Source organism: Xiphophorus maculatus, chromosome 2 (assembly GCF_002775205.1).
Source record: "Xiphophorus maculatus strain JP 163 A chromosome 2, X_maculatus-5.0-male, whole genome shotgun sequence".
NCBI classification, from domain to species: Eukaryota; Metazoa; Chordata; class Actinopteri; order Cyprinodontiformes; family Poeciliidae; genus Xiphophorus; species Xiphophorus maculatus.
The window spans coordinates 27,170,643-27,198,416 of record NC_036444.1 but is presented as its reverse complement, the minus strand read 5'-3'; the positions used below and the strand labels follow the sequence as shown (position 1 = coordinate 27,198,416).

At 39.8% G+C, this 27,774-nt stretch overlaps 1 protein-coding gene across 3 annotated transcripts in view; it reads right to left on the bottom strand.

The window, feature by feature from the left end:
* Positions 1–27,774, bottom strand: part of LOC102227618 (transcription factor SOX-6-like) — a 144,859-nt gene that overhangs the window by 42,639 nt on the left and 74,446 nt on the right. For all 3 annotated transcript variants that reach the window (XM_023352828.1, XM_023352841.1, XM_014471878.2), the window contains 3 exons: positions 24,134–24,223; positions 15,160–15,332; positions 11,427–11,495 (listed from right to left, as the gene is read on the bottom strand). In XM_023352828.1, the coding sequence (XP_023208596.1) occupies positions 11,427–11,495; positions 15,160–15,332; positions 24,134–24,223 (332 nt within the window). The remainder of the gene's footprint in view (positions 1–11,426; positions 11,496–15,159; positions 15,333–24,133; positions 24,224–27,774) is intronic.

The following is a 27,774-nucleotide window of genomic DNA, read 5'->3' as shown; positions in this document are numbered from 1 at the left end:
GAAGGCTGGGGTTGGGAAGCTTTTTTCACTAGTGCAGTTTTTGTTGTACCCCAAACACACCGTCTGATCAAAATCCACATTTCAGTTAGATTAGAAGTGACATATAAGGAGAATATTTCTCTGCAATAGTATTGATAAATATTGACCCCCCCACCCCCCCAAAAAAAAAAGTTGACTATGAATTATAAATTCTTCTCTTTCTGTCTCACCAATGAAGAGAAATGTCTGCTAGAGTTCGTTCAGTTATTGGTCAAATATTTCTCACTGATATAATAATCAGCCTGAATAGAAACAACAGGCTGGATGTTATCTGACATTTTCAGTGTTACATTAAGCTACTGCAGCAAACTAAGCTTATTTTAAGGCTTTTTACAAAATTTGATCAGAGGCTTCCACAGAGTTTCCTCTTTCTGCTTAGTGATAATGCATTTAAGAGACTAAGGCAGCAACAATTGATTATTTTAGTATCAATCAGTCTGACGATTAATTTATCAGTCAGTGCAGAAATTGTCACATTTTGCAAATTTTACTTTAAGATCTTTACGCCTTTATTGTACAATATACAAGAAAGACATTAAAAGATGGAAACAATCAATTTGATTCCTTTTTAAAATAAGAAAATAAACATTTTATTTTCCTAAAATGCAACAACACGGCATTCCTTTAGTGAATTTGAACCGAGGAATATTAAAAAAATGCAAACATAACACACTGACAGACAGAGGAGTTTTAATGTTAAATACAAAATGCATATATATTTTTGTACAGTTTGAATGAATTACTGAAGATGAAGATGTTGTTCTTTTCAGCAAACTGCCTTTTTTTGAGTTTGCATATTCCAGTTAATTATTAATCGATTAGTAAATGAGTTGTTAATTATTTCAATAATTGATTTGTCACAATTAACCTGATTAATCACTAGTTAATTGGATTAATCACAAATAATCCAAATAATCGTGATTTATCAAGTTAATTGATTAATTGGATTATTCACGATTAATCCAATTAATCGTTTCAGCGCTACAGGAGACCAGTTTTGATAATGGATTTTACTCCACATCATCAGGCTTGTAGAAAGTAGACCCTGTCATGCTTATTACATCCAAACATTATTCGTTTTTTCCTCTATTTTAATTACAAATGGAAAAACGCATGCTTAGCGAAAAGAAAATTTTTACCAAAAGTCTGTCTATTACATGCTTGCTGCCGCCCGTCTTAATAAGCTACAGTTACAGATTTTTAACGTGACTTCACGTGTTTATCGGCTGACTGGCTCTTCGGACCGAGCCGTTCACATCACCCTAAAGAAGATCGATGTCGAGTGAGGCACCAAGCTTGCACACTGGTGGCTGATGCACCGTTGGGGCATTTCTACACACACATATGTACAAACACTCCCATAAAGATAAGAAGTCTGATGTCTCGTGACATGCCGAGGCGAGAAGGAAAAACGAGTCCGAATGGCTAAAAACACCCCCCAAAAAAAGAAGAGGAGGAAAGGAGTGTGTGTGCGGTGTGTGTGTGTGTGTGTGTTGTGTGGGTTCTTTTGGAGTAGGACAAAATGCTCCCATTCATTGTGCTCCTCTGGGAACACTGGGACTGACTGGGGCAGCTTCTCCAACGCAAACACACAAAGATCTCCTTTTACTGAGGGGAGGGGCAGGGAGGGGGGGTGCTACTGGATGAATGGTTGGGGGGGATGATGGGGGCGGCGGTGGGCCCCCCTCTGCTTAGCCCCTAAGAAAACACAGAGTCCCCTTCCTCTAACTGCCCACCAGACGCACACCGACATACACACCTAGGCAGCGTGGAGCATGTGTACACACTCAGAATTAATGGGGCTGTTGTTGGAAGGCACCGGGGCCGCGCGGGGCGGGCGGCTGGAGAGGGCGACGAGTGTGTACGCGTCTTTATGTCGACGTGATCGAGGAAGAAAAATACGGTGTTGTCTGGCAGGTACCGACTGTGACACCTGACCCGGTCCATCGCTCAGACTGAGGCCAGGCTACGTAAACCTGCAAGGAAATCATCGCCAATGCAATGCAAACAAAAAACAAAAAAACGTGACTGACAGGCGACCCTGTGGGGGTAGGAGGCAGATAACGGCACGGTTTCCTTTACAGGTCAAACGTATACGCGTGGGCGACATAAACTCACAGGTTTGATCAGGATATTTTGTGGTACGTTTGTGATAACGATAAGAGAAACGATAACAACTGTTTGCTACATGGTTTTTTTTTAGGTAACTGCATTCATGTCCCTACAAACACATACTGCTCTTGATAGCGTTCCCATTAGTAATGTGTTTCTTCAGGACACCAGTCACGTAAAGAAGTGTGATTTGTTTCAGTAAGATGCAGACGGTAACTGTATTTTCAAATGTATTGGCATTTTGTCAAGCATTTATTGAACAAAATCTGGGGAAAAAATAGCAAAACCATCAATCCTGACAATAATGACAGTCTTGGGGTGTTTTAAACTTTATTAATGGGAATTTACTGTGATGCTAAATCAAAATTTCTATCATGCTAAGTAGTTTATTGTGGCAAATGACACAATAGACGCCCACCCATTGTTAAAAGCTGTCAAAGTTCTACTTTCTACATAAGTTTTACTTTTTATCGGACATATTTATGATCCCAGCGAGCTTTGGACTAACGGAGCTCTGCCCTGTTTACTGTAGGCTTGGTTTGGTCAAGCTCCCCTTCTCCTGTTGCTGCACACTGCCAGTCAGCTGGCCAAAAGAAGGCTCTTACATTAACAAGGAAGATTAAGTCCACAATACTCTGATATCCTGAACCTTTTAGCCAGTTCAAACTGAAAATGTCTCTAACTTTATATTTAGCAGGCATTCACCATCTGCTCCTTCATAAGAGACCATTGTTAAGTTTGAGCTCTTTTCCTAGCCCAATATCCATTTTACTAAGCTAAAGTTAGGCTTGTTTTGGCGAACGGCTGTACCGGTCCCTCCCCGTCCACCAGGATATTTCCCAAAACACTTCAAGACCTGTAAACGCAGAGTGTAACCTTCAACGGCCACAAACAGCAGCTTACTCCAGTCTTGATTAACTTTTAACAGAGTCAAGTGGCAGCAGCTCCAGTAGACTGGTACAGATCAATCTACAGCATCAAGCAATTGCTAAATTTAGCTTAGCAACACGGACGCTGTTTGGCTAAGAAAACAGTAATGAACATGACGGCAGTCTCGCGAAAGGATAAACCATGGATATATGTCTACAGATGAGCCTGGAGGATTTTCAGTGTTAGTTGTTTTACATTTGTATCATTTGTTGCAAGCTAGCTATCATTTGTTGCAAGCTAGCTATCATTTGGAAGGCTAACTAGGAACGTACTGGGTTTTCTACAAACTTGTGCTGATGTGACATCTTTCTACAAGATGCCACATCTCTTCAAAACAATCGGTTGGATTTGTTTTGAAGACAAACAGTTCCAACTATTTCTTAAAACGGCCGTGTTGCTTCTGTAAAGAGAACAACAAAAAGACATTCTATAGCACTAGAAAGCTAGTGATAAATTTAATGTTTTTTCCTCAGTAATTTTGCTCAAGTATGCAAATTTATATCAAAATAACTGTAAATAAACATTACATATCACAAAGAAGATGAAAAATAATTCTACAGCAGCTTACAGACAAAGCAAGCTAAGGTTTTCAGTTTTAGCCAGAGCTTTAGTTCATTCCCTGAGACAAAAACTGTCGTTCTGTTCTGCTGATAAGACTGAGTGCTGCTGCACTGTCTGCAAATGACTTAGAGCTTCTTTGGTGTTTTGACTTGTTTTCACAGATCCAAACTAACATGTTACAACACTTGTTCTGCAAGGTAAAATTATAGGTTTTGTCAAAGTTATTTGGTGACATGGAAGAAAAGGAAAACAAGTGAAAATCTACTGCTGAAAAGAGCTGAATAAATACAAAAGCTAAAGCTCTACATTGGTTTCAATTGCATCATGGATTGATTCAGGCTAAGTGAATTAAGGAGATAGTAGTCAAAAATATGCTTAAATCTGACATAATGTTAATTATATTTGGATGTTATTTACTACATTTTTTAGTACAAACATCTTATTTCCACTTATTAAAGAGGCAAACCTTTAGGAATCATAAGACAATCTCACATCTGATAATCTCAGATACCTTTGGGTGAACTTCCTGGTATTCACTGAAGTTACATAAACAAACTTTCCTACGCTAGCTAATGAGTAAATTAACAGAAAATGACTTTAAATTATTTGTTGATAATATTTGTTGCCCAAGATGGGCACGGCTTCACAAAAGGTCAGTGGGAAATTCCCCCGAGCAAATGTACGACAGAGTATTAGGGGCCATGTCGACAGAAAAGAACATTTTTGCCAAAAAACTCAGAAATTTTGAGATTAATCTCAGAAATTTTCTACAAAAAACATGAAGATTTCTGAATTTAAAATGTTGAAAATTTGGTTAAAAGAAACAAAAAATCTTAAATTTTGAAATTAATCTCAGAAATTTTCTAGAAAAAACTTTGAATTTTCAGAGTTTTAAAAGTCTAAAATTTTAACTTTTGGAAACTTTTCAAGTTTCAGCAGTCAAAGTTTTCTGACTTTTGAAACTCAGAAATGTCCATGTTCTCTTCTAGAAAATTTCTGAGATTAATCTCAAAAATCCTTTTTTTTTCAAGCAAATCTTTGACTTTCTAAACTCAGAAATTGTCATATTTGTTCAAATTAAATTCTGGAATTCAAACTTCCTGACTTTTTTCCAGCAATGTTTTTCACTTTTAAATCTGAGAAATGTTCCTGCTTTTTTCTAGAAAATGTGGGTTTTTTGGCAGAAATTTGCACCTTTTTCTACCTACAATGCCCCTAATATGCCGTCATTCAACTGTCACATATTAGTCCTAACAAAACAGGAAATCTTGTTCTGTGTATTTTACACTGTTGTAAGATCTTTTTTTTTTATTATCTTGTTCTAAGTTTAATAAACATCTGCATATAAAAGTTTTATTCCATGATTACAGCGGCTGAACTCGGTTGCCAATGTGAGCCTTACAGTCGTTCAGGCTGGAAGCGTGTGCTGACTTAGAAGCTGCCTCTTCATCTAACAGCCTCTTAGCTCCTCAAGAGTTCTTGTGCGTGTTTGTGAGCGAGTGGATTGCTGTGCTTGTGCTTGTCTGCTGCCCTGACGGCAGAAGAGCTATTGGCTCCGATTCAGACAGTAAAAACGGCTGAATTACAGAGGGCGATGCGCTATCAGGACTAATAAAATAGCCAATCATTTAGTCCTCGTAGACTGCTGTTTAGAGTTTGGCACACAGAATATCGCTCATCTTGATCAATCGCTACGTCAACAGCCAAACAGAAGGGATTGGAATATTATTAAAAATAAATGAATAAAAAAAAAAAACACAGGACACGAGACGAAAAATAAAAACAGGAGACGAGAAACCCAAAGTCGGAAAAGACGGAGGAGGGCGGGTGAAGGAGGAGACAGAGGAGTTATAAATGAAGAACAGAGAGGAGGAGGAGGAGTGCGGCTTTGCAGTCATTAATTAGCCCGTTAGCTAGGGCCCGGGCGGTGCGGTTAGGGCCTGCGTCTTTGTGGGCCTGAAGGAAATGGGCCACATATGAGAGCCATTATAGGAACTGACTTAACAAAGACACATGCCTGTCAGCCACCAGGCTGGGCTGGGCCACTCGGCTCATACGGCACACACAAAGGGCCCCGCCACCGCCACGAGCGCGTGTGTGTACGTTGTTTGTGCCAGAGCAAGGCATGAACTGTCCACATGTGCGTGATTACGCGTTAACGCCAATTGTCTCTTCTTGGCGTAGCGCTGAAAACAAATACGCACGTGATTTCCTCTGTTCTGTTCTGGCTTACTTCCATTTTTCAGCTCATCAAGCTAATTTTAACTCCAGACAAAAGATAAGGTGAGTAAATGCGAAGGCGCACCTGATCTAAGGGTTAGAAACTGACGGCTGAACAGTCTGCAGGGTTTTTGGCTGCAGAGAAGAATTTGTAGTTTCATCGATAAGGACAAAACGTCAAGGTCACCGGCAAACTACCACCGCCATGGTTCACTGTTCTGACTGATATTTTCTTGATTGACAAGAATCATCAGGCAGCAGGATATTTAGACAAAAGTCTTGAGTGATCATCGATATCTGAGGTGAGCCTTTGTGTTTTTGGTCATTCAGCCCTTGACGCCTTGGAACGCCGTTTCGCTCAATCTCTTTCTTCATGTCGAGTCGTCAATGCTAGCTGCGTTTCCATTACAAATTGGAGCAAAATTTTGATATTCCTCTAACGTAAAAAAATCCCCAAAACAAGCAAAAAAAAAAAACACAATTTCGGAATTGCGGTGTTTAAATGAAATAACAAGCACACTCAAAATCACGTGAATACGTTTGTTCATGACTCAATATCACGCGCCATCATCCTCATGCCCCTTCCTGTCGTCTTCTTCGAACTTTTGGCCAGTTGATCACATGACTCGTGTGACGAGGAAAAAGTGTTTCCACTGAAACACGCTGCTTTTGGTACAGCTGAAAAACCACCTAAAAATACTGGAGTTTATCTTGTTTCTAACTGCCGTGTTTCCATTAAGCAAATTGATTTTCGTCATTCCAAATTGTGCAATTTTAAGGTCAATGGAAACGCAGCTAATGACCTTAAGTGAAACACCTGGTGTCTGTAGGGCTTTGGATGTTTTGTTGTGATCTCCTTTGTAACTCTTCCCAGACTGATAGGTGTCAATAACCGGGTTTCCATCAATGATTTTTTTTATGTGCATTTTTAAGTATTCCGTTAGAAAAGGTTGATATAAACTGTACAATTTGAAGTAACAATCTCAATTTTACGAAACAGATTTCACGTCTGATAAAGGTGGGTTTTGGCTTTCCGAAAAAGAGCTAATGCGGTAACGGGGTGGGAAGCATTTACAGAATAAATTCTGAGCTCAGATTTTTTTTTGAGCCGTTTTTTCTCTGCGTCTCCGGACAGCGGGTAACATCGCCAACGCCAACTCGACCAAAAGCAGCACAGTCCTAAAAACCTCTCTCCGCTTTTTGTAGATGTCTGGTTCAGGCTAGTTTGCTAATTCTACTTCTTGATCGTTACAGTCGGGCAAAGGGTCAACATCTGGCAAAATTAGGTTTTTCGTAGCATGGCTGATTCGCTCCAAACCAGAAGATGGAAATATTTTCTATCTTTTTTTCCTTTTTTTATGACATTTTAAAAGTTTGCTCAAAATTTGCATCACAATTTGATATAAACATAGCTAATGACGCGATTAGTCATCTTTCTTAGTTTCTTTGGATCGGGCTCTGATATGTTGTATGTTTAGCCAACTTCGTGTTGTTGGACGAGTCCTGTGTAATTATTTTTTACTTCCAGCCTGGATGTGGTTGATTAGACTAAACCAAAAGAATTAGGCCAACTAAAATTAATTTATATTTTACCCAAGCAGGTCATTATTATTTTAAAACCAGTTTTAATACTGGTTTTAAAAAAATAATGTTGGTTTTGGATTGCTTTTTACCATTATCAGATGAAATCATTTGTGAACTGCAACTAACCATTACTTCAGTAATCGATTAATCTATTGATTATTGTCATGATTAATCAATCAATCGGTTAACAAAAAAACGGACACATTCTGCAGATTTTCTATTAATCTGTCCAAGCCTTTTCTATACAATATTAGAAATATAATAAAAGCTGGAAATAAACAAATAAATACATTTCTCTACTAAAAAACAAAATTGACATTTTATTGCTTAAAATGCAATGACGTAACATTCTTTTAGTGAATGTGGCCCAGGGGAATATACATATATATATATAAACCTTTTTATATATATTTATGTTATATTGTTCAGTTTTGGAAAAATGACTGCTTTGAATATGTTTTATTTTCAGCAAGTATCATTTGTTTTAGTCTACATACTGCAGTCAATGATTAATCGATTGCTAAATTAGTTGTCGATTATGTCATGAATTGATTAATCACAATCACAATTAATCGTTTCAGCCCTGATTTATACGTTTACTAATGTAATTTTTTCTTATATTAGATGTTATTTGATGATCTGAAACATTTAGATGTCCTAAAAAAAACCCCAGCAGACTCTATAAGGAGGTAAGTGATTTTTCCTGAGTCTTGCATTTGTTCGCTCCTCTGTGTGTTCACGTTTTGTAAGTATATCTAGCAGAATGAGGCCTTCGGAAGCATTTCTTTAACCCCTGCTTGTCTCCTGCTGGCTTTCTGAACCATTTAAAACCACATGACAGGAAACCTAGGACACTTTGAACTCCGCTCCCGCTCCACCTCACAACCTCCCCTGCTCCACAAACCACCACATTAGCTGACAAACACATTCACACCATCCAGGGAACGGAAGCAAGAAAACAGGAAAATATACCATAAAAAAACAAAACAAACAAACAAACAAAAAAAAAAGCGTTCCAGCTTTTTCCAAACTTCTCTTGATCTGTAACATGTCAAAGTTCACAATGACAAAAACTAAATAAAAATAAAAAAAATTCCCTGTAAGCGCTGTTGCTGGGTTACTTTCATTACGCAGGAGACTTTGCGCGAGCGCTCCAAAATGTTCTACTTTGCGTTGATCTATTATTCGCAGCATCTGGACAAGATTTAGCTTTGTTCTGAATTGAGATGTGAAGGGGCGGCGGGGCCGAGGCCGACTCTCTCTCTCCGCTGAAACAGTAGCATTCGGTCAGCTCCTCTGAGCATTGGCCTGAGTGAAGCTCAGGTCTGGAACTGATAAGTGGAAACAGACCGCCGCCGTGCTGCCTGTGTGTTTAAGGCCCAACACACATCCGACACAGCGTAAACAGCCCGTACCCCAGCGACTAAACCCTGGAGCTTAGCCATAATAACTCTACACCTCCGTACAGTAGACCCGCCATATGCTTCTCGCTAAGTCAGGCTCGCTGTGCCAAGACGGGGCTATTGTTCTTTAAATAAACGACAAAAAGTTGCTGTAACCCCGCCGTGGGGGGTTAGGACGGGTGGAGGGATTTATTGCTAAGTGGCTTTTAAAATGAAAACAAATGATTTCTCCCGGCGTTCTGGAATGTTCTACGGAGAGAGAGACAGAGAGAGTTGTGGAAGCGAGTTGAAAAAAAATAAAATAAAACGAGCGCAAAGCGACAGCTACACAGCTGATGCTCCTGAAGGCCCCACGCAATAACGAGGCGCTCCGGAGAGCTATTTTCCGCACGTCCCTTCATCCTCAAAACCAAACATGACACAGTATCCGCTGCCTCACAGCGTGGAAGAGGATCCGAGCGGCAGACGGGGGGGTTTATGGTCTCGCTCCCTCTCCTCCCGAGGGGCTAAGAATCCTAATGAAGTCCGATCGCAGCTTTATTAAGATCCAACGGTGGGGTCTCGCAGTAAAAAAAAAAGAAAAAACTTAGAGTGCGGGGATGGGGGGAAAACAACCCCTCATTAACTCTATCACTCCTCCAGAGCGGCAGGGAGACGTGACGGGGGGTAAAACACAGCACATCGCAGCGCTGAGCGTGCTCGGGTTTGGCTCCAGAGGTGATTTAATTTAGTCTGAGCACTAAAAAAAAAGAGTAAAAAATAAATAAGCTGATCAAACGTGGAGCTAAATTCCCACGTGGCTATTAGCCACAGTGTGCAAATTTGACAGCACTTGGCTCACAGTCGGGGGTCATTTTTGGTGCGAAGTCTGGATGTGCGTGCAGCGGTTTGGAACGGAAGAGCGTCAGGTGGCTGAAACGAAAAAGATACGACTTCAAACCAAGAGAGAAGGCGATACGAGGAACACGGCTGATAAAAGTTACGAGAAAAGCTGCGATTTGATCAGAAAATATGGTGAGGGAAAAAAAGTTATATAAAAAAAGGGAGTGTTTTACATGCTAATATGTAAGGAGAAACACATGCTGTAGAAAAGTCGAGTGAGGGGAGGGGAAAACAAAACGCAGGCAGGAGGTTTGGGAATTCTGGAATATTGATCTTGGAGCAATCGATGCAAAAAGTAACGATGGAGCCGTAAGCAGGGCAATTACTGTATCACCACTGGGCCAAAATGTGTGTGCATCTCTACCAGCAAGAGATCTACAGACAGACATTGTTTTTAGTTTTTTCTGTATGAAGGCTGGATGACCAAGGTGGACATGAGTTTCTTAAAGGGCCAGCATTATGTTTCCAGCTATTTCACAGCACAATCAAGTAAGTTACGTTACCTTCAGTTGTATGTTGTGTATATCAAATATGACTTCAATGAAATTTGACTTCATAATTTAATGCCTTGAAATTGGGTCTCTCCCTTTAAAAGCTCAGACTTTTTCTGAAACCCCACCTCCAGGAAGTCATCACAACGTGGCTTTAGTAATGTTTTATAAATATTGAGCTCAGCATGTACTCAATTCCACCAGGTGTTTGCTAATTGCTGCTGGCTAGTCTGAAGGAGCTGAGGGGAGGAGTCGCAGGGGAAGAGCTCCTCTGTGAGGCAGGAGCTCAAGTAAACTCAGGCATTTTGAATGGTTGCCATGGGAGATTAAAGGATTTCTGAAACATGCATGAAAGAATCAATGCAATACTCCAAGTATGTTTTTGACAAGGGAATAACATTATAACTTGATATAAAGCTCTACATGCTCCACAAAGAAGCAGAGTAATTTATTCTTTGACTGAAGGTGGAAAGAATAAAGCATTTACTGGCCAATACTTGTGACACACCAACTTCATGCAGAACTCCTGTGATTTCTTCATAGTTCCCTCCCACTGCTGCATTGGTCAGTGCACAGGTACCACTTTATTTTTCTGAATTGGGGAATTATAAGAAAAAAGTCTGGCCCACAATATATATACAGGAAAAAACTGCTGGTCTTAACTTGACGTGCACTAATCAATTGTCTTCCCCTCTGGTTTTGAAAAAATAATGTACTTTGCTCGATAGATTCCTATCATTAACATTAACTATATCAAATTTTCAGAAGAAGAAGCTCCTGAGCATGGCTGACGCAGTGCTAGGTTAAAGATTCTCTACAAACAGTGACCTTTTTGTCGTGCATCTCCTCTCTATCATCACTTTCTTCTGCTTCCATTTAAATTTTTATTAAAACTGAGTCAAGGTAAAGCAAGACAGACACAGAATAACCCAACTAAAAATAGCTTCACTCCAGTCATACATCCTAATCTAATCTAATTCTGCCACTGTTTTGAGTAACCTCTGCAATCACAGATGGAGCTTTTTAAAAATATGTATTTTTGGTGACGTTCAAATTGAGTATAAAATCTCAGTTTTGCAAAATATCTGTTTGGACATGGCTTGCAACAAGGGAAGGACAAAAATAACATCAATAACAAAATAAGAGTGAAAGATGTGAGCAGAAACATTTTTTTAAAAATGAACAAATGCATCTGCCGACTAACCTGAATCTGTTGCTGGAGAATGTTGATCTTGTGCTGCTGCTGCAAAAGCTGCTGCTGTTGTCTGGCAATCTGCACACACACAATAACAACAAAAATTATGTTATTTCTGACAACTTGTCATTGAAAGAGCTTATTTCCGAATTTTATATGATCCGGTAAAATAAAAAACAAAGAAAAAAAACTAAAATATCTCAATGTTTCTCATGTGATATCTATATCTGCACTATCCAGCTGATATCAGCATTTTAAATTGTCTGTTGAAGTAAGTTTAACTAAATATTATGAGCAAAAATATGAAAATGAGCAATTTCAGCTCGACACCCTGTTGTATGTGTATTTTGAAGCTATCAGTTAGCTGGCCTAGCAAACGACTACATTAGCATTGAAAAGTCGACCCAATAAATCATTTGGTTCCTCTGTGGTAAGAAGAAATAAAGGCAGCAATAAAAAGATTAAAAAAAACACTTTGTAAACAATGTCAGAATTTCACTACTGGCTAACAACTGGCTAACCATTAGCCTGCTGAAGTTAGCACCTGCTTCTTTGATACTAGAACAAATTTTCAATGATGAAGTATGGAATATGGTCTTTTTGGGAACATCTGGGTCGTCGGTAGAAAATGGCAGATGAAAATAATTATCTGTTGCTAACTGGCTAGCAGTTAGCCAGTTGCTAACCTTAAGGGCTGTTTTACTACATTTTAGGTCAATGTTTAGAATTTGATGATTTCTACTTCATAAATTCAAAGTTGTCGTACTGATTAAACTTGGATTGAATTATTCTATACTTATCACAGATTGATTATATTTTGTGTATTTGTGAAATCAAAAGAAAAAAAAAAGAAGAATCTCATATTGTCTTGAGAGCTAACTGCTAACTGTAAAAGATGCAAAAATAAAAAAAGTTATATAAAGCTGTGGCTCACCTGAAAAAAAAAAAAAAAGAGATAGGGAAAAAGCATGTCGGTCATGAAGTCCATATCTGGTGGATGTCAGATCGCTATGTTTAAGCTACTTGACCATGTGAGGTCGACGATACGTGCAACATCTATCTGGTGAAAGTGTGGCTCATGAAGACATCTCAAGTTACAACGAAGCTTTGAGACTGACATGTTTACAACACCTTGAAAACATTTGGACCCCTCTTACATACACTTAAACACAAGCAGCCGTCATCTTCATTAACGTGAGATTGTCAAACGCTTTTCCTCTGGTTAAAGGCTCGAGTGTTGTCCAGTGATGGCTGGCAGGGACCTGCCAGTTGTAAAAACTCAAGACTCCTTAAAGGAGGGAACTTGTCGTTCGACTACCTCCACCCATTTTGAGCAAAAAAAGAAAAAGAAAAAAAAGGAAAACAGCTGCTTCTCTCTCCTTTTTCTTTTTCTTGAGGAATCGTTTAGTATATTTATTCCGAAACATAATTACAGGCTTCTGAATGGGAGGCGGCGCCCCATTTGTACACATGTCATATTTCATTAAAAGCAGATTTTTCTGGGGTTTGTCTGTAGGGCATTATCCTATCAAGTCTCAACAGCCAAATGACTGGCTGATATTGGAATCTGTCTTTCTTTTCACTCTCCCCATTTCGCCTGCTCCTTTGTAATGCTCTGAAAGGTGGTATGTGTTTTGATGGGAGGTGTGGACGTGTCCAAACAGAGCCTGTCGTATGCCAGCCCACGGTGACATGTCGACGAACAGCCAAAAACAAAGAGGAGCAGCGCACCTAAAACACCTCTCTGCTTGTGTTTGCTCTTTCAAATGTTTAGTCATTGACCTGAAGACTCACATCTGGATTAACACACTGCAGCTAAAAGTTTTAAAGTCAGCAAAAGAAAAACAAAAAACAAAAAAAAATCCATAAAGAATGTGTACGTACACAAAAAAACAACAAGAAAGTACACTTAAGGGTATTGGCGGACGACGTGAAGATTACCAAGGCGTGATTGGGAGTTTTATAGACTTACTTAATAATGTGAAGAAACCCAGCAATTCCTTAAGCCTGACCACATAAACAACTTTTTAATAGGAGCGCATTAAACTTAAGTAAGACTAATTTTGCTAATTACACATAGCAGTACCAGAAAACAAAGCAGAGATCAAATATAATGAGGATAAAATGTCGGAAGAAGAAAACAGGTTTTCTCTTTGGGAAATCCTCACCAGAGGAAAAGTCATTTTAGGAAAGCAGAAGATTTCCTAAACCTAGAAGAGTTTTTGCCTCCAATAATGCAACTAGTCCATACCAGTCGGTCTTTCGATACGTGTGTTGGAAGTTGTGTTGATTTATTTATGCCTTCATTAATACTGCCTGCTTGGTTTCCTTTGTCAATAGTCACATTCATTTCTAAATGAATGTATTCCTTGATGGTGATTTGAACTACTGACTTGGACTCGACTTGCAAAAACAATTCATTCAGATTCGACTTAGACTTACGTCTACTGCACAGTACAGCTTAGATTGGGAAGAAAAGCATCAATTATAGGCCTTAGCCCTAAGTAAACCTGACATATTATTTTAATTAAGCTTTTGCAACTTTTGTTAGTAGACCATTGTTTGAGTGAGAGGTGTAACTTTTCCCGTTTTTTGCTTTAAACATCTTTCGGCTCCCTTTTGTCACTTGTTTTAACCACAAGGTGAGTCAAGAGCAAATCATCTGGGATGTGCGACTGATAGGAGCGGAGCAGGGCAGAGGTGCGTGTGTTTCATTGTGCAGCTGTGCTTGTTAAAGTCCAATGAACATCCGCACCTTAATTTCTGTCTTTCCTCAACAGAGTAAGCTGCCTACTCCCATCTTTGAACTACAATAAGTAGATTATCGTAGTCTACTTATCGTCAAAATATCTAATTTCGCTTTTCTGTGCTGTATATATTGTAGGATTATTAAACGCACCACAAAAACCTGAGTCCCATCTGAGCGTCAAGCAAATAATTTCGCACTGATCTGGCCCAAATTTCAGTTCAATCTAAACTGTAGTTCACATGGAAAGATTTTAAAAGACCAAATTTGAGTTCAGAATAAACAAACATGGCCGACCGGGAAGCAATGTTGACAGTTTGAGGACTATTTCTAACAGAGATCAAAGAGGTTTCCGACATCTACCAGACTTTCTGGTCCGTCACAGCAGTTGTTTTACCTTTTTCTTTTTAGAACTCCCTCCATGTGTTTGTCACATCGCTTTCCGACTGACTACATGTCACATTCAACAGGCTGCGTTCTCATTTACCCTCGAGGGACACCACACGTGCTTCGATATCAGGCCAAGACAATCCAACATGTTGAATATCAAAGATTGGAGCGGCTCAAACATCCTTCTGATCATCCTTCACTCTTAAAACACTACACAGGAATATCTTAAGATTATCTTCAGAACCGTCCCGATATTCAGGGCTCGCAGTTGGTCTCTTGAGCAGAACCCACGTGGGTTCCTTAAAAGCAATTTTGAACCTTGGGATCCATCAGACCTAACGAAATCCAAATGGTGTTCACATACACATGTGAGCTGGATTTGGATTTGTTTGGCTCTGCTGGTCTAAAGCAAAACTGATTTTTATTATCTACCTTGGTACATCTACAAACACTTCTCGTTTGAAAGTATCCATACTTTCAAACTGGTCTATTCTATTTAAAATACAAGGTACTTGACATGAACAGGTGTATTTGACATCTTCTGAGTGGAGCTAGTTGGACCGTTCAGTGGTGTTGCCCACCAGCACCTGTCCAGACCGTTCATACCTGCTCCTGCTGCTGCCTGGCCAACTCCATCTGCTGTCTCTGCTTCTCTAGCTGTGAGGCGGCCATCTTCTTTTGCTCGTCGTGGGCGGCCAGCAGCTGCTCCCGCAGACTAATCAGCTGACCGATCATGGTGGACAGCTGGCGCTCCTTTTCCTCGAGCGACTCGGGCGTACCTGGAGACATATTTGTAAATCAGCTTATTTTTACTCTGAGGCCATTAAACGAAACACAATAACGACGACGGTCACTAAGATCACATAGAAATTACCGGAGAATGAAAAACGCGTGGAAATTTATTCCGACTAATCAAAAAGGAAAAGTTGACAGCCAGATGGTAACATTATTAAGAAATTCTCCAGAGTCAGAAGTTCTTTAGGGCGCTTCTTTTTCTCCAAAGTGTCACAATGGAAGCACTCCTTTCACAGATACCAGAAAAAAAAAATTCAAAACAACTTGTTTGGCCCCTTGAAAAATGCTCATACCTCAATTCCCATAAATCTTCTGACTTGTTGTTACATCTCACTACTTATTATCTTCCGTCTTGTCCCTACACGCTATCAACCAGTGTCTGCTCACAAGAACAATAAAATTAGATTGAGTTCACCTTTTGAAAGTGGGTTGATGTTAAAGACTTTTGTCGGGTTTATGATTTAGGCATTCTTGAGAGGTTTGTGGGCCGACACCAGAAACATTCCAGCGTTTACTCCGCAGTCATAATATTTCACACGGTAGCAAAGACGAGACGGTGTTGCTAACGTTTGCCTTTTAATTAACAAAGGAACAGAACATTTCAATAGAGCACGAAGGAATTCTTCTCTCTATGCCTTTGTGTCCTTCATAATGCTTTACCTGACTTATTAATACCAATTCTGGCCAACAGTAAGTGGGACTATTTTGTGGTGTAAAAGCTTGGTGATGCAAATCAAAACCTGCTGGTGGGATGCCAGGGAGAGTGGGGGAGTGGGAGGGGGAAAAGTGTAAATAAAAAACTGGAAAAACCCACTTACTTTATTTGTAAGGATTAACTGACAACCACTCTCTTTGAGAAGGGACAACAGCTCTTTAGCTCGGTTGAAAGAAGCTGGAAAGTTGAACCAAACCATATCTCAGGCTCAATCATTTCCAGCAAACAATCAAACCACTGTAGAACCACAAACATCCTCATCCGTCAGCAGCAGAGGAGTCGACAAAACGCTGCAGCCCTAAACTCAGTCACAGCAAGTCCAGCTCTAAACCCAACAGGTCCGTGGAAATTACCAAGAAAATGTAAACCAACGAAGAAGAGGAAGAAAATATCTGTACTCATACAATAGCATGTGTTCTCCAACCGCTGCGATAACGTTAAATGGCGTCCTGCATGTTTGACACTTATTGTTGACTTCATTGACTGCTATGGTCAGGCATTACACATGAGGAAGCTGTGGTGTTAACATAAGAAGGCGAAGTGGAAGCAGCATCATGTCTACCTAATGGAATGAAACAAAAGAATGATTGAATGACTGATTAATGGAGGTCCATTAATCATCCTGTGCATGCCTTAGTTCATCACATAAGGAAAAAATGTAATCATTTTTACATTTATTATTTTCAAAATAAACAAAAGAGGACGACAGGTGATGCATCTGTAGCCTGCATAGTAAGAAAAGCAGCCTCGATATTTGTGTGGTCGTGTCATTAAAGCACATTTTTCTAACTTTGTCTGCAGCAACAAGTTCTAGAGCTCAGATGCAGCTTCATTCATTTTGATTGACTGCGTGTGTGTGTGTGTGTGTGTGTGTGTGTGTGTGTGTGCGTGTGTGTGTGTGTGTTGGTACGTAAATCTTGCACACGGACTGAAGTTTATCATGTTCAGAAGTTCTTGTCCTTGTGTGTGGAGGCGTGCGCGCACATGTGTGTGTGTGTGTGTGTGTGTGTACGGTGTTGCCTTGGGGCCATGTAGGGAGACTGTAGGGTGGCCCCCAACACTACCTGCATACTAACAAAGTCTCCATTGTGGTCTTGTCAGGCCACTATTGTACCCCAGACTGTCCTCCAACACAGACACACACACTCTCATTTACACACACACACAAGCAGAGAAATTACCCCTCAGCAGCCCTGACTCACAGACAACATTCGTCTTTTCTCGTCTCTTTTTAAGTTTTCATTTTCTTTTTGATTCTTCCTTAAAGTCCTGCACGTTGCAGTTACCTCCAAGTTCAGATTCTCCCTAAAGCCTCGTCTTTCTTCCCTTTGTTTGCTTTTGTGATTTACCCCACTCTCCTTGAGTTTTCTCACTTCCACCTTTTCCACATTTGTGCCTCAGTTCAGTTTTTTTATGTCATTCATAGATTTCAAGCCTTCTGCTTTTTTCCTGTTCCTTTCTTGCATCTCTGTCTTCTGTCATTAACACCTTCCTCTCTTTCTCCTGCTCCTCCCTTTCTAACTCTTCATCACCCATCTAACCCTTCTACTGTTCTCACCGCTCCTCTCTGGCTGGATTTTCACCGATGGATGCTTTATAACCATATAATCACACACACACACACACCAAAAAAAATAGACTTCTTTTGTGTTTCCCCACATGTTTTGTTTTGTTTTGTTTTTTCTGCAAAAAGTGAAACCCTATTGTGTAATCTCAACAACTGCGATTACGGCGCCATGATTCATCTTTGCGGATTACAGGCTGCGCATTCCAGACGTGCTGCTGTGCGTTCCTTCGACGCTTTCTGGCACCGGCGACCTTCGGAGATATTTCCGTTTCCCATCCGTCAGGATTATTCCCGACGCCTGCTGAGGTCACGGGCCAAAACAGAAAAGCCATTAGCTGTTTTCTCGCTCAGTTTGGGCGATGTGGATGTTCCGCGTCTTAGCCAGAACTCCTGCGTCCTCTGTGGGGTTTTTTACTGTTACGTTTAGTTTCGGTTTAAAACGAACCCCGACTCATTTTAAACCTCACATACGCAAATATATCTATGTATAATTAAAAATATCCTCACAATAAGTCCACATTATTGATCATAATGAAGCAACATCGCCAGGTATATTTTTAGGCGGCATCTTTCATGGTTATATTTTTTTAAGAAGTCAATTGCTGGGGTCTGTGTTAAATTAGTCGAAACTGATCGTTTTTAATCAAATACCATGTATCGACGAAATAAAGATTTTCAATTCAAAAACCATTTTTGCTTCTAAATGATTGAACAAATAAAACATACGAACTCAAATACAACAATATTTATCTGATATTTTTCTGTTTCAGGAAGCCCTGATGGTTCATCATTCTTTACAAATGTGGATTATGGACGCTGACGTTAGCGTCTGTGCTGCTGCTGCTGCTACATGTGTAGCACCGAGATGCTATTTTAGCTTTGAATAGCTTCGCTGACAGGCTAACTCCTTTTAGCACAACTTGGACATAGCACAGCATGGGATTTGGTGAAGGTACGAAGTAATTTGCAGCTACGCTAATACTACCAAATGTTTCAACAAGTTTGAGACAATTATAGACACTTTGGCTTAATTGCTGTAGACAGAGGAGGAGGGAATGTTATATACCAAAGCAGCCTCACCAGGCCAATGAAATGACAAGGTATGTAAACAATAATATGATGAGGGTAAAAGGATTATGTAATGACTTGTTCATGTTTATCTTTTTAACTTAAACTTGAAGATTTGACAAAGGACAATTATTTTTGTCTTTCCTTAAGATACGTATCCATTAGTGCAAAACATAGTTACAATTACTAAACAACACCCAATCTTCTTACTCAATTAGTGTACTTGTAAACACATTATAAATCTACAGTGTTGTGCTTTTTGAAAGTGACCAGCACAGACAGCCTGTTGTAAGGAACCAATAAAAAAAGCCCCTCCTACTGTTTACTAGCTTCCACAAAAGCTGCAATTCAATTCAATTCAATTCAATTGTATTCATTCCCAGTGGACAATTAAAAATGTGCAAGGAGCAGACAAAACCAGATACATAACCACATAAAATAACTTAAGAAATAAACACACACAAAAAAATGAATAAGTACATGAGTTGTGTTGATGTTGAATACAGAAGTTTTGTCCTGGTGTTCCTTTTGGTACCAGCACTGTTTGGTACCAGCACTGAAGTTTCTGACCCCGTTAGACAGAACTTTGAAGAAAAAAAACTCTGAGGCTGGGATTTGGGGGGTTTTCTAAAAAAAAAAATACAAAAATTTAAAAGAAAAAGGATCAAGACTAACCCAAGACCAGCTGTATTAACAATGTCAGCTTGGTAAGACATCATGCGGTAATGTTATTGTGTAACAATAAGAACTGATAAGAACTAATCATATCTAGTGTAAAGTTTTCTTCATATAAAGGACATCCTGAAAGGAGCTCCCTTCTTTTCTCCTCTAGCAGAAGCTGAGACATTTTCAAGGAGACAACTAAATAGATTTAATGTTTTTTTTTTCATCTCACTTGTGCGTTAAAATCGCATTAGTCGATATGTTTAACCTCGATCTGTAGGCTGCGAGGATGTAACATCTAATCTGAAAATATTCTGGTTGCCGTTGACGTCAGTTCGCCTCTGCGGACAGACAGACAGACAGACGGTAACATATGTTTTCATGGGAAAAATAAAAAATAACGGCGAAAACATAAGATAGTGGATTAGACACTTGAATGTGAATATGATTATTGCAGCCAGATGTGCCAGCTCATGCATCTACTAACATTATAATGAGACACTTTCGATCCATCTGTTCTTTTGCTTTACAAACTGAGCTTTGGTGAAAGATTTAAATGTAAATGCTGGAAAATAATTTAAGAAAAGAAAAAATACCGAGAGGCTTAAAAGATGGAAAGAAAACAGTGTGGATTATTAGGAAAGATTTTACACAATTTTGTTCCTCGTTCCTTTTTCTTGCATCAAAATAATTCAAATTTATGTTTAGCACAGATAAAACCTCCTACTTTTTGTTTTTCTGACAAATGAACATTTGAACATCGAGGTGCACTGATTGTCGGAGAGCGGAATCTGCCGATTTTTGAAAACTTTGACCTCTAACAGCTTCAATTTATTTCCTTTTCCGGCATAATCCTGGGAAAATAACTATCAAAACTCCATATTCTGCAGGTCAGACCTAAAACAAAACAGAAACTGGTACCAGCCAGGAAAAATACATAAAACCTGTAAAATATTGCAGCCAAAAAGCATGATCGGACAAGATTACGGAGCTTCATGAGAGACGCAGGAACAACCTACAACCTCTAAAATCTGATGCCACTCCATTTTTGTGAAGAAGGAAGTTGCGCTCAGTGTCTTCTTCAGAGGTTTTTGCGTCGTTTCCTTCAGTAGCTTGAAGTGCAGCGCCGCTACAGGCGAGGAGGGGAAAAGGCTTTTCAAAGAGTTTGTTTGGTTTGACCCAGTGCAGCGTGAAAGCGAACTGCAGCAGCTGAAAACGTAACAAACGTCCCAACTTTAGTCCCCAATCCAGCCGAGTCTATCGAACTATGAGGCGTGAAAACACCCTGAAAGCTTTGAGGGGAAACATCACAACTAACCCCTCAAAACACTGAATATCTGTCTTCTACACATTTCCCACCAGACGTTTCGAATAAAAGACACATTTACTAACGCGCGCACACACTGCGAGAACTAATGAATTAACCAGGGTCATCGGTTTTCTTCACCCTCAAAATAACTGTGACTTTACAAGCTAGTTCAGGTTGTTGTGTCAGGAGGCACTAAGCAACAGTTGTGTTTGCGTATTTAGGTCAGCCAGACCGACACGAAGAAATAAGCCGTTCCGCTGTAATCAGGGTGTTCCTTTTCAGTCGGGCGGGGGGGAACGGAGACATCTGTGAGCCTGTGTGCTCCGTGATGGAGGCCGTTCCTTCGCCCAAGCGTCCATCTCAGTGTGGAGCAGAAGACGAGCTTTTAGGAAACTTAAGCTAGGTACTTTGAATGACGTTAAGAGACAAATAGGTTTGACTTTTCCTTCCAGTGTCCATCAGTATTTCCACACCGAGGGTCTCAGCGGTGGCCACTGACTAATACTGTTTGTTGCATAATTGTATTAAGCATCCCGAAACGCAGGTTTAGAGGCGAGACAGCAGACTGGGTGTGTTGCCGCTTGTCATTTCAGCTTCTGTAATTTCCAGAAGCACGACTTGACAGGAAGGCTTCTTTTCGAGTTAGCAGGCTTGTAACAGATGTCCAATTATTACTTTGCAAAAGGTGCTTACGGATGTGAAAGCAGTCTCTTTTTTTTCTCCTAGGGTAATTGGAGACGGAGTTGGCCACAATTAAGAGAAGGAGGGGGGAGGCTTAGAGAGGCTGCGTGGGGAGAGCAGATTTCTGGGTTGAAATGAAACTCAATGTCTGGGCTGTTCTGCTGCAGAAGACTCTCTGTAGTTGATTTTTCCACAGAGGAAATTCTTGCCATTTCAACAGGGGACGATCACAAACAGTCTCTCTCTCTTTCTCTCACTGAGAGCACAGCCGTTAATGACGAACGTTAGAGCGCGCGAGCAGGATCCGCCGAATCATCCGAGACAGAAAACCTCACTCTGTCTGACTCCTCATCAGGTTTTCCAACAACGTTAGGAGTGCAGAAACTGCTGTGTGACTTGCAAAATTCATAAAAGTACAGTATGTGTTTGCTTACTGCTTAAAGAAGGTTATGTGTTACCTTCAGTTTCTATAAAAAATATGTTTTTATTAAATATTACTTTGAATAAATTTGATTAATTAATTTAATGCCTTGAAATTGGGCCTCTGTCTCTTTAAAAACTCCTGCTCTTTCTGAAACTCAGCCTTCAGGAAGTCATCACAACATGGCTCCTCTATTAACCCTTGAAAGTTTTTTTTACCAGCGTTTCACCGAGAAGGAGCTCGTATAATGAACTCAGCTAATTGCTGCTGGCTAGTTTGAAGGAGCTGAGTGGGGAACGGCTGCTCTGTGAGACCGAAGTTTGGAAACGGCAGCTCAGAGGAGGAGCTTGGTCCTCGAAGGCGGGGCTAGATCCACCCAGGCGATGTACACATCTGAATGGTTGCCATGGAGATTAAAGGATTTCTCAAACATACATGAAAGAATCAAAGGAACACTCCAAAACTTCTCCTGATACAACTGCAGTAACTTAGTCACACCTTTCCATCTATGTCAACCCTTTTCCACTTACTTGAGGTCATTGTCAATCGGGAAGGCCTCAGTGTACCTAGAGGTGATACACTGAGATAACATATTTTTGGAAAGTTTGGTCATCGTTATGTCATCTTTCTTTTTTGATGCACCAGTCCCTCCTGCAGCAAAACAGGAACACAGCTCGATGCTGCCACTCCCATACTTCACGGTTGGGATGAATTTTTCAGGCCCAATTTTTTCTCCACATGTAACATAAAATGTTACAAGCAGTTTATTGGTACATAAATACATATGCAGATGTTTCTCTTTAAACATTATTCATATGCTACTATGACACATTTATTTTATATATTTTAAGTAAAAATAAATTGTAATGCGATAAATCGCTTTTATTTATTTACTTTTTAACAACAAATCTCCCAAGCCGGAACCTTTGTACTCGCATGTTTCTGGTACGGCTGTAATTCTGACACACAATCAACAGCAATGGATGACAAAGTCAGTTCTCTTGGTGCGCTGAGGGTTAACTTTTGGTTCAAAAATCCATCTGATCGGACATTTCTAAAAAAGTTCATTTTCAAAGAAGTTACATAAGTGTTCAGGGATTCCTGAAACAGAAAAATAATATATAGAAAATGATAAGTATTGTTCTATTTGACCAAATATCCAATAATTTAAAAGCAAAAAGGGTTTTGAATTGAAAACGTTTATTTTGTCAACGTATAGTTTTCGATTAAAAAGCGATTCATTTCCACTGATTAATAACAGACCTCGAAATTGAACTCGATTCAAAACTTCAATCCCCACTTTTAAGACAAAGAGAGAAACAGAGAGAGAGATTGTCTGTTTACATTTACCAGGCAAAGTGAGGCGGTGACACAGCGACGCACGTTGTCGTGTGATGAAATGCTGACAAGCATTTGATTTTCTCAAGCTGCAGCTGCCAAATCAAACTGCAGAAGAAGAATCCGGCCGTAGCATCGCTATTTTTACATCTGAATACCAGATTCAGCTCGAGAGTACTTTTGTCGCTGCGATTTATAGCTTCATAAAGGCTATTTGCTGATGCGGACAGAAAGCCGGGGGCTTGTCTCGCCTCTCCCCTCCAACCCAACCCTTAATCAGAGATACAATTATAACCCGTAGGTAGGCCAGGAGGGCGTTTACGCTCCTGCTTTCATGTGTTCAAAGTGCATTCACGCACTCAGGAAAGAAGCATAGTATTTTCAGTCAATTCCTATGGAAAATAGCTCTGTTTTTTATTATTATTTGTGTGTTTTTATTTATTTATTTTCCTCATGCTGATTGATTGTATTATGACACTGCTTGTGTTTGGATGAGCCCAAGGAGAAAAGTAGAACTTCAGATGTGGCCGGTTTGAAAAGATTTGTAGTTTTCCTGTCAGACTTTTTTGAATAAACAATAATTTCCATGCTCAAGTCAAACAACTAGTGCAGAAATAAACAATATTTAAAATGGCAAGAACATAAAGAACACAAAGTGTAGACCGAAGCCTCGTTTTTTTAATGTCAAAATCAAAGCAGCAGAATCTTTCCTGTATATTTTCTAAAACGTGTCTCCAACAAATTCCACGTTTCACTGCATTTCTAGACAAACTCGTAAAAGAAACCATAGTGCAACCTTATTGCATTCCTTTAGCAAATTATTTTATTTCTTTAAAAAGATTTCAAGTTTTAAGGCCACACAACATTTTTTCCACACCCGAATCCCTCTAACTGAAGAACAATTGTTTTTACTATTTGTCCTGACCTTTTAGTTTTTCTTAAAAACACATCCCTCTGAGTTTTGTGCCAACGGAAGCAGCTGCGTTCAGTAACAGTTCGGATCTTGAACGTTTGTGTTCTCACCTTTGACCTCCCCCAGCAGCTCGCCGGCGTTGAGGCCTTCAACGTGATCCTTCCAGTCCTTGGAAAGTAACCTCACCATGCAGGACGGTTCTGCAAAATAACATAAATGAAACGTTACGTTAATGAGTCTTCAATGGTTCTGGAAGTCAAATATTTAAAATCATGTTTTATTTATATAGCACATTACGACAGTGAGTGCTGCACAGAAGTGCTCTCCATTTTAGCTCCGGGATAAAAATGAAGAAAGAAACCAAAACAAAATCAAGTAATAACATTAGTGGAAACATAAAAATGACAAAATACTACAAGGTACTAAAAGCAATTCTAAATCAATGCGTCTTCAGCTTAGCTTAGCAATTTTAAATGTTATTTACAACAGAAGTTAGCATTTCGGCATTATTATTTCATAGTAAAATCGTGCGCCAATCAAGCACCTGGTTCGTGGATTCAATAAAAAAAAAAAAAAAACTAAGAACACAACAGCCGGTGTGAAAGAAAAGAAAGTCGGACGGGAGGAGAACCCGGCAGAGAGAAGATATTGTTTTTCGTATCTGTGAGGACTTGTTAGATTCCAGAATGTCCTCCAGCTTCTTCTCCAAAAACTTTAAAAAATAAAAGAAAAAAAGCAGCAGCCATCCAGCTGACCGATATGACAATGTGCGCATTATACAGAGACGGGCTCTTATTTGCGGCCGTCTTCTTCTCTCACATTGTGTCTCGTAGCCTGGGGATAACAGACGGCGCGGGACACGTGGTCGGACGTGGTCATGGGATTCATAAGGTCCCATTTGTTCGACGGGAATCCTGCTGTGAACTTCACTCCAACAATGGGAACTTTTTTCGATTTATCCCCCAGAGAGGCCGGAGGAGGCAGAGGGAGGCGCTGGTCGGGACTTGAGAGAGAAGGAGCGTCACGGTTGTGGATAAAGTCATGAAGAAGGAAACGCACATTGATTGAAGGATGTGCATCAGAAGGATGTGGCTTTCTAAAAATACGTGTCAAAGTTAGCGCCACGTAAACCAGTTTGACGACATCATATCCACAGAGACACGTTGCATGTTGCTGTTTACGTTTGGAAACTTTGTGCACGACGCAACATATGGGAATTATGCTATTTCTATGCTGCCATACTGTTGTCTTTTGTAGTTCATTTAAGAAAACACATGTGTTTGCCTGTTTTGTTCTGTATTTTATTATGATTATAAGTTGAATCACCAAATTATGCAGTGAAATCAAATAATTTTTAAACAAATGTGTCGGTATTGGCGATGCTAGCCTTGTACTGACTTGGTATTGAGTTGATACCAAGTCATCCATATGGATCATAAAAACTGTGCATTTCTATTCAGTCTCAATACTTTGTACAACCACCTTCCAAATCTATCTACCAGCTTTGCATAGCTGTGCCCACAGCATGATGCGGCGACCACCGTGTTTAAACCAGTGTGTGATTGCTTCAGAGCTAGCTTAAAGCTCCGTGTGGCATAGAACACGCAGGCCAAAATGTTTTGGTTTCGTCTGATCAGAGAACCTAGTTCCACATGTTTGCTGTGTGCCCTGCAGATCAGACCTCTCATTGCTTTCTTTCAACAATGGCCTTCCTGTCACAACTCTCCCGTCTGACTGTCAGCAGACAAAGATGGATTGAACGTTGGGAACATTGTTTTGCGATCTTAACTCTGTTGTGTTTCTTGGTCTTCATGATGCCGTTTGCCTTTGTTAAACAGCCGGATTTGCGCTGAGATATAAACTAGAATACAGTTGATTGCATTTGATTGTCTTTACGATTATTAGACTGAAGATGAAGGAATACAAATTAACCACTAATTTAGAAATCTTAGTTTTGTAAAAAAAAAAAAAAAAAATCCAGTAAAGAAAGCATTTGTGTTCAGCTGAATTTAGTTTGATACCCCAAAAGTTGCAGCCTTCAGAAGTCATGTTATGGTAGAGTTCATCTGTGGGTCATTATTTTGGCCTACAGTGAACTCCTGGTTTTTACGTGGGGTTAGTTAGCACAACCATTCAGGACAAGATAAAATCCGCACATACTTGAGAACCCTTTAAAAACGCTTAGAACTGATTTTTTTTTTACACATCAAATACCAAATATACCTAAAAACTGATTAATATGCAAAGAGCAAACCATCTTAGCACTACCACTGAAGAAACTAACATCTGCTAAGGAAAATGAACGACGCTCCTCTGTTAGCTGTTTTGCAAACTTTAGCCAATCACGTTTCATTTTACTTAGATGTTCCAGCTTCCTCAGTAATTTTTTAAAATATCTTTTGGATATTCTCTTTTAAAAAAACTTGTGAAAAGGTGGATTTTCCGTGAATAATTTCATGTTCCACAGAAAAATCTGCAAATAGATAAACTGGCAAATACCAAACCGTTTCCAGGCAAGGGGTCCACTTGTATGTGTCAAACCGTGACAGGGAGAAATAGCACAAAGAAACCATTACCACTGTGAAACATGGCAGTGGCAGCACTATACTGCAGGGTTGAACTTTATTAGTAGGAATAGGGAAGATGGTCAGCGCACAAATAAAGGGCAAAATATGAAGAAAACACAATTATTTTCCTACTATTTTACCAACATGTACTAGTTTGTGTTGGTCTGTCACACACAATCTAAATAAAGTACTCAGATGTCGGTTGGTGTAGTTAGAAAAGAAATGAGGGCAGGATTCACCGGGTGTGAATACTATTGCAAGGCTCAGCATGATGAGAGCCTCCTGCATGTAGAGCTGCTTGACGCACTTTTCAGCTCGTGAGTTTGTGTGCAAACAGTGGTTTTCGTGCCAGCGTATGCGCTACAGATGGTGTCAGAGCCATGCAGGGCTCCGTGCCAAAGCCTCAGCAGCCCGTGGATGTCAAAGATACACACACACACACACGCACCCGCACACATAAAGAAGAAAAAAAGAAAAGAGACATTCTTGGGCTCTGTGTGGAAAACATGCCCCTGAGGGCTTGCCTGATTTAGAATGGTTAACTCAGACAATAGCTCATTTGTGGTGCCCTTATCCTGACAAAAGGAGCTATAGGCACTCATTACTGCACATGCTCCATTGTGAATGGCTTAATGTTGAGTTTGTACGTACGGGCCCACTGTGCGGTCATGGGATGCCGTCCTCCAGCAGAGCACAACTCCTTCACTGAGCTCATTAAAGTCTAACATGTTTACAGAGGGATTATGATCAATATAAATAAGCTGATGCAAGGGTCTGAATTATACGGGGGCAAAACGTAAACAAAGAGGGGAGACAGCTGCACAATGTAGCAGAGAAACCTTGTGTGAGCTACAGGTATTACTGCTGGCGATTCAGCATATCAATATACAGTGGTGGGCGCCGCTAACTAGAAAGCTAATTGCGCTAACCGTAAAGAACTAATAATAAACATTAGTTCCACTAAAGCTAGAGCGCTACAGAAACAAAAGCTAATGCTAAAGCGCTACACCAACACAGAATTAAGCAGAAGCTAGCCTTAATTTTGATTTACATTATATCTGCCCTTGAAGGACTACAACCCTCTAGCACTAAGTTGATTTAGGTATAATAATTTACATGAAAATAAAAATAATAATAATAATAATAATAATTTACATGATCTATATTGCCCTTAGATATTGTAT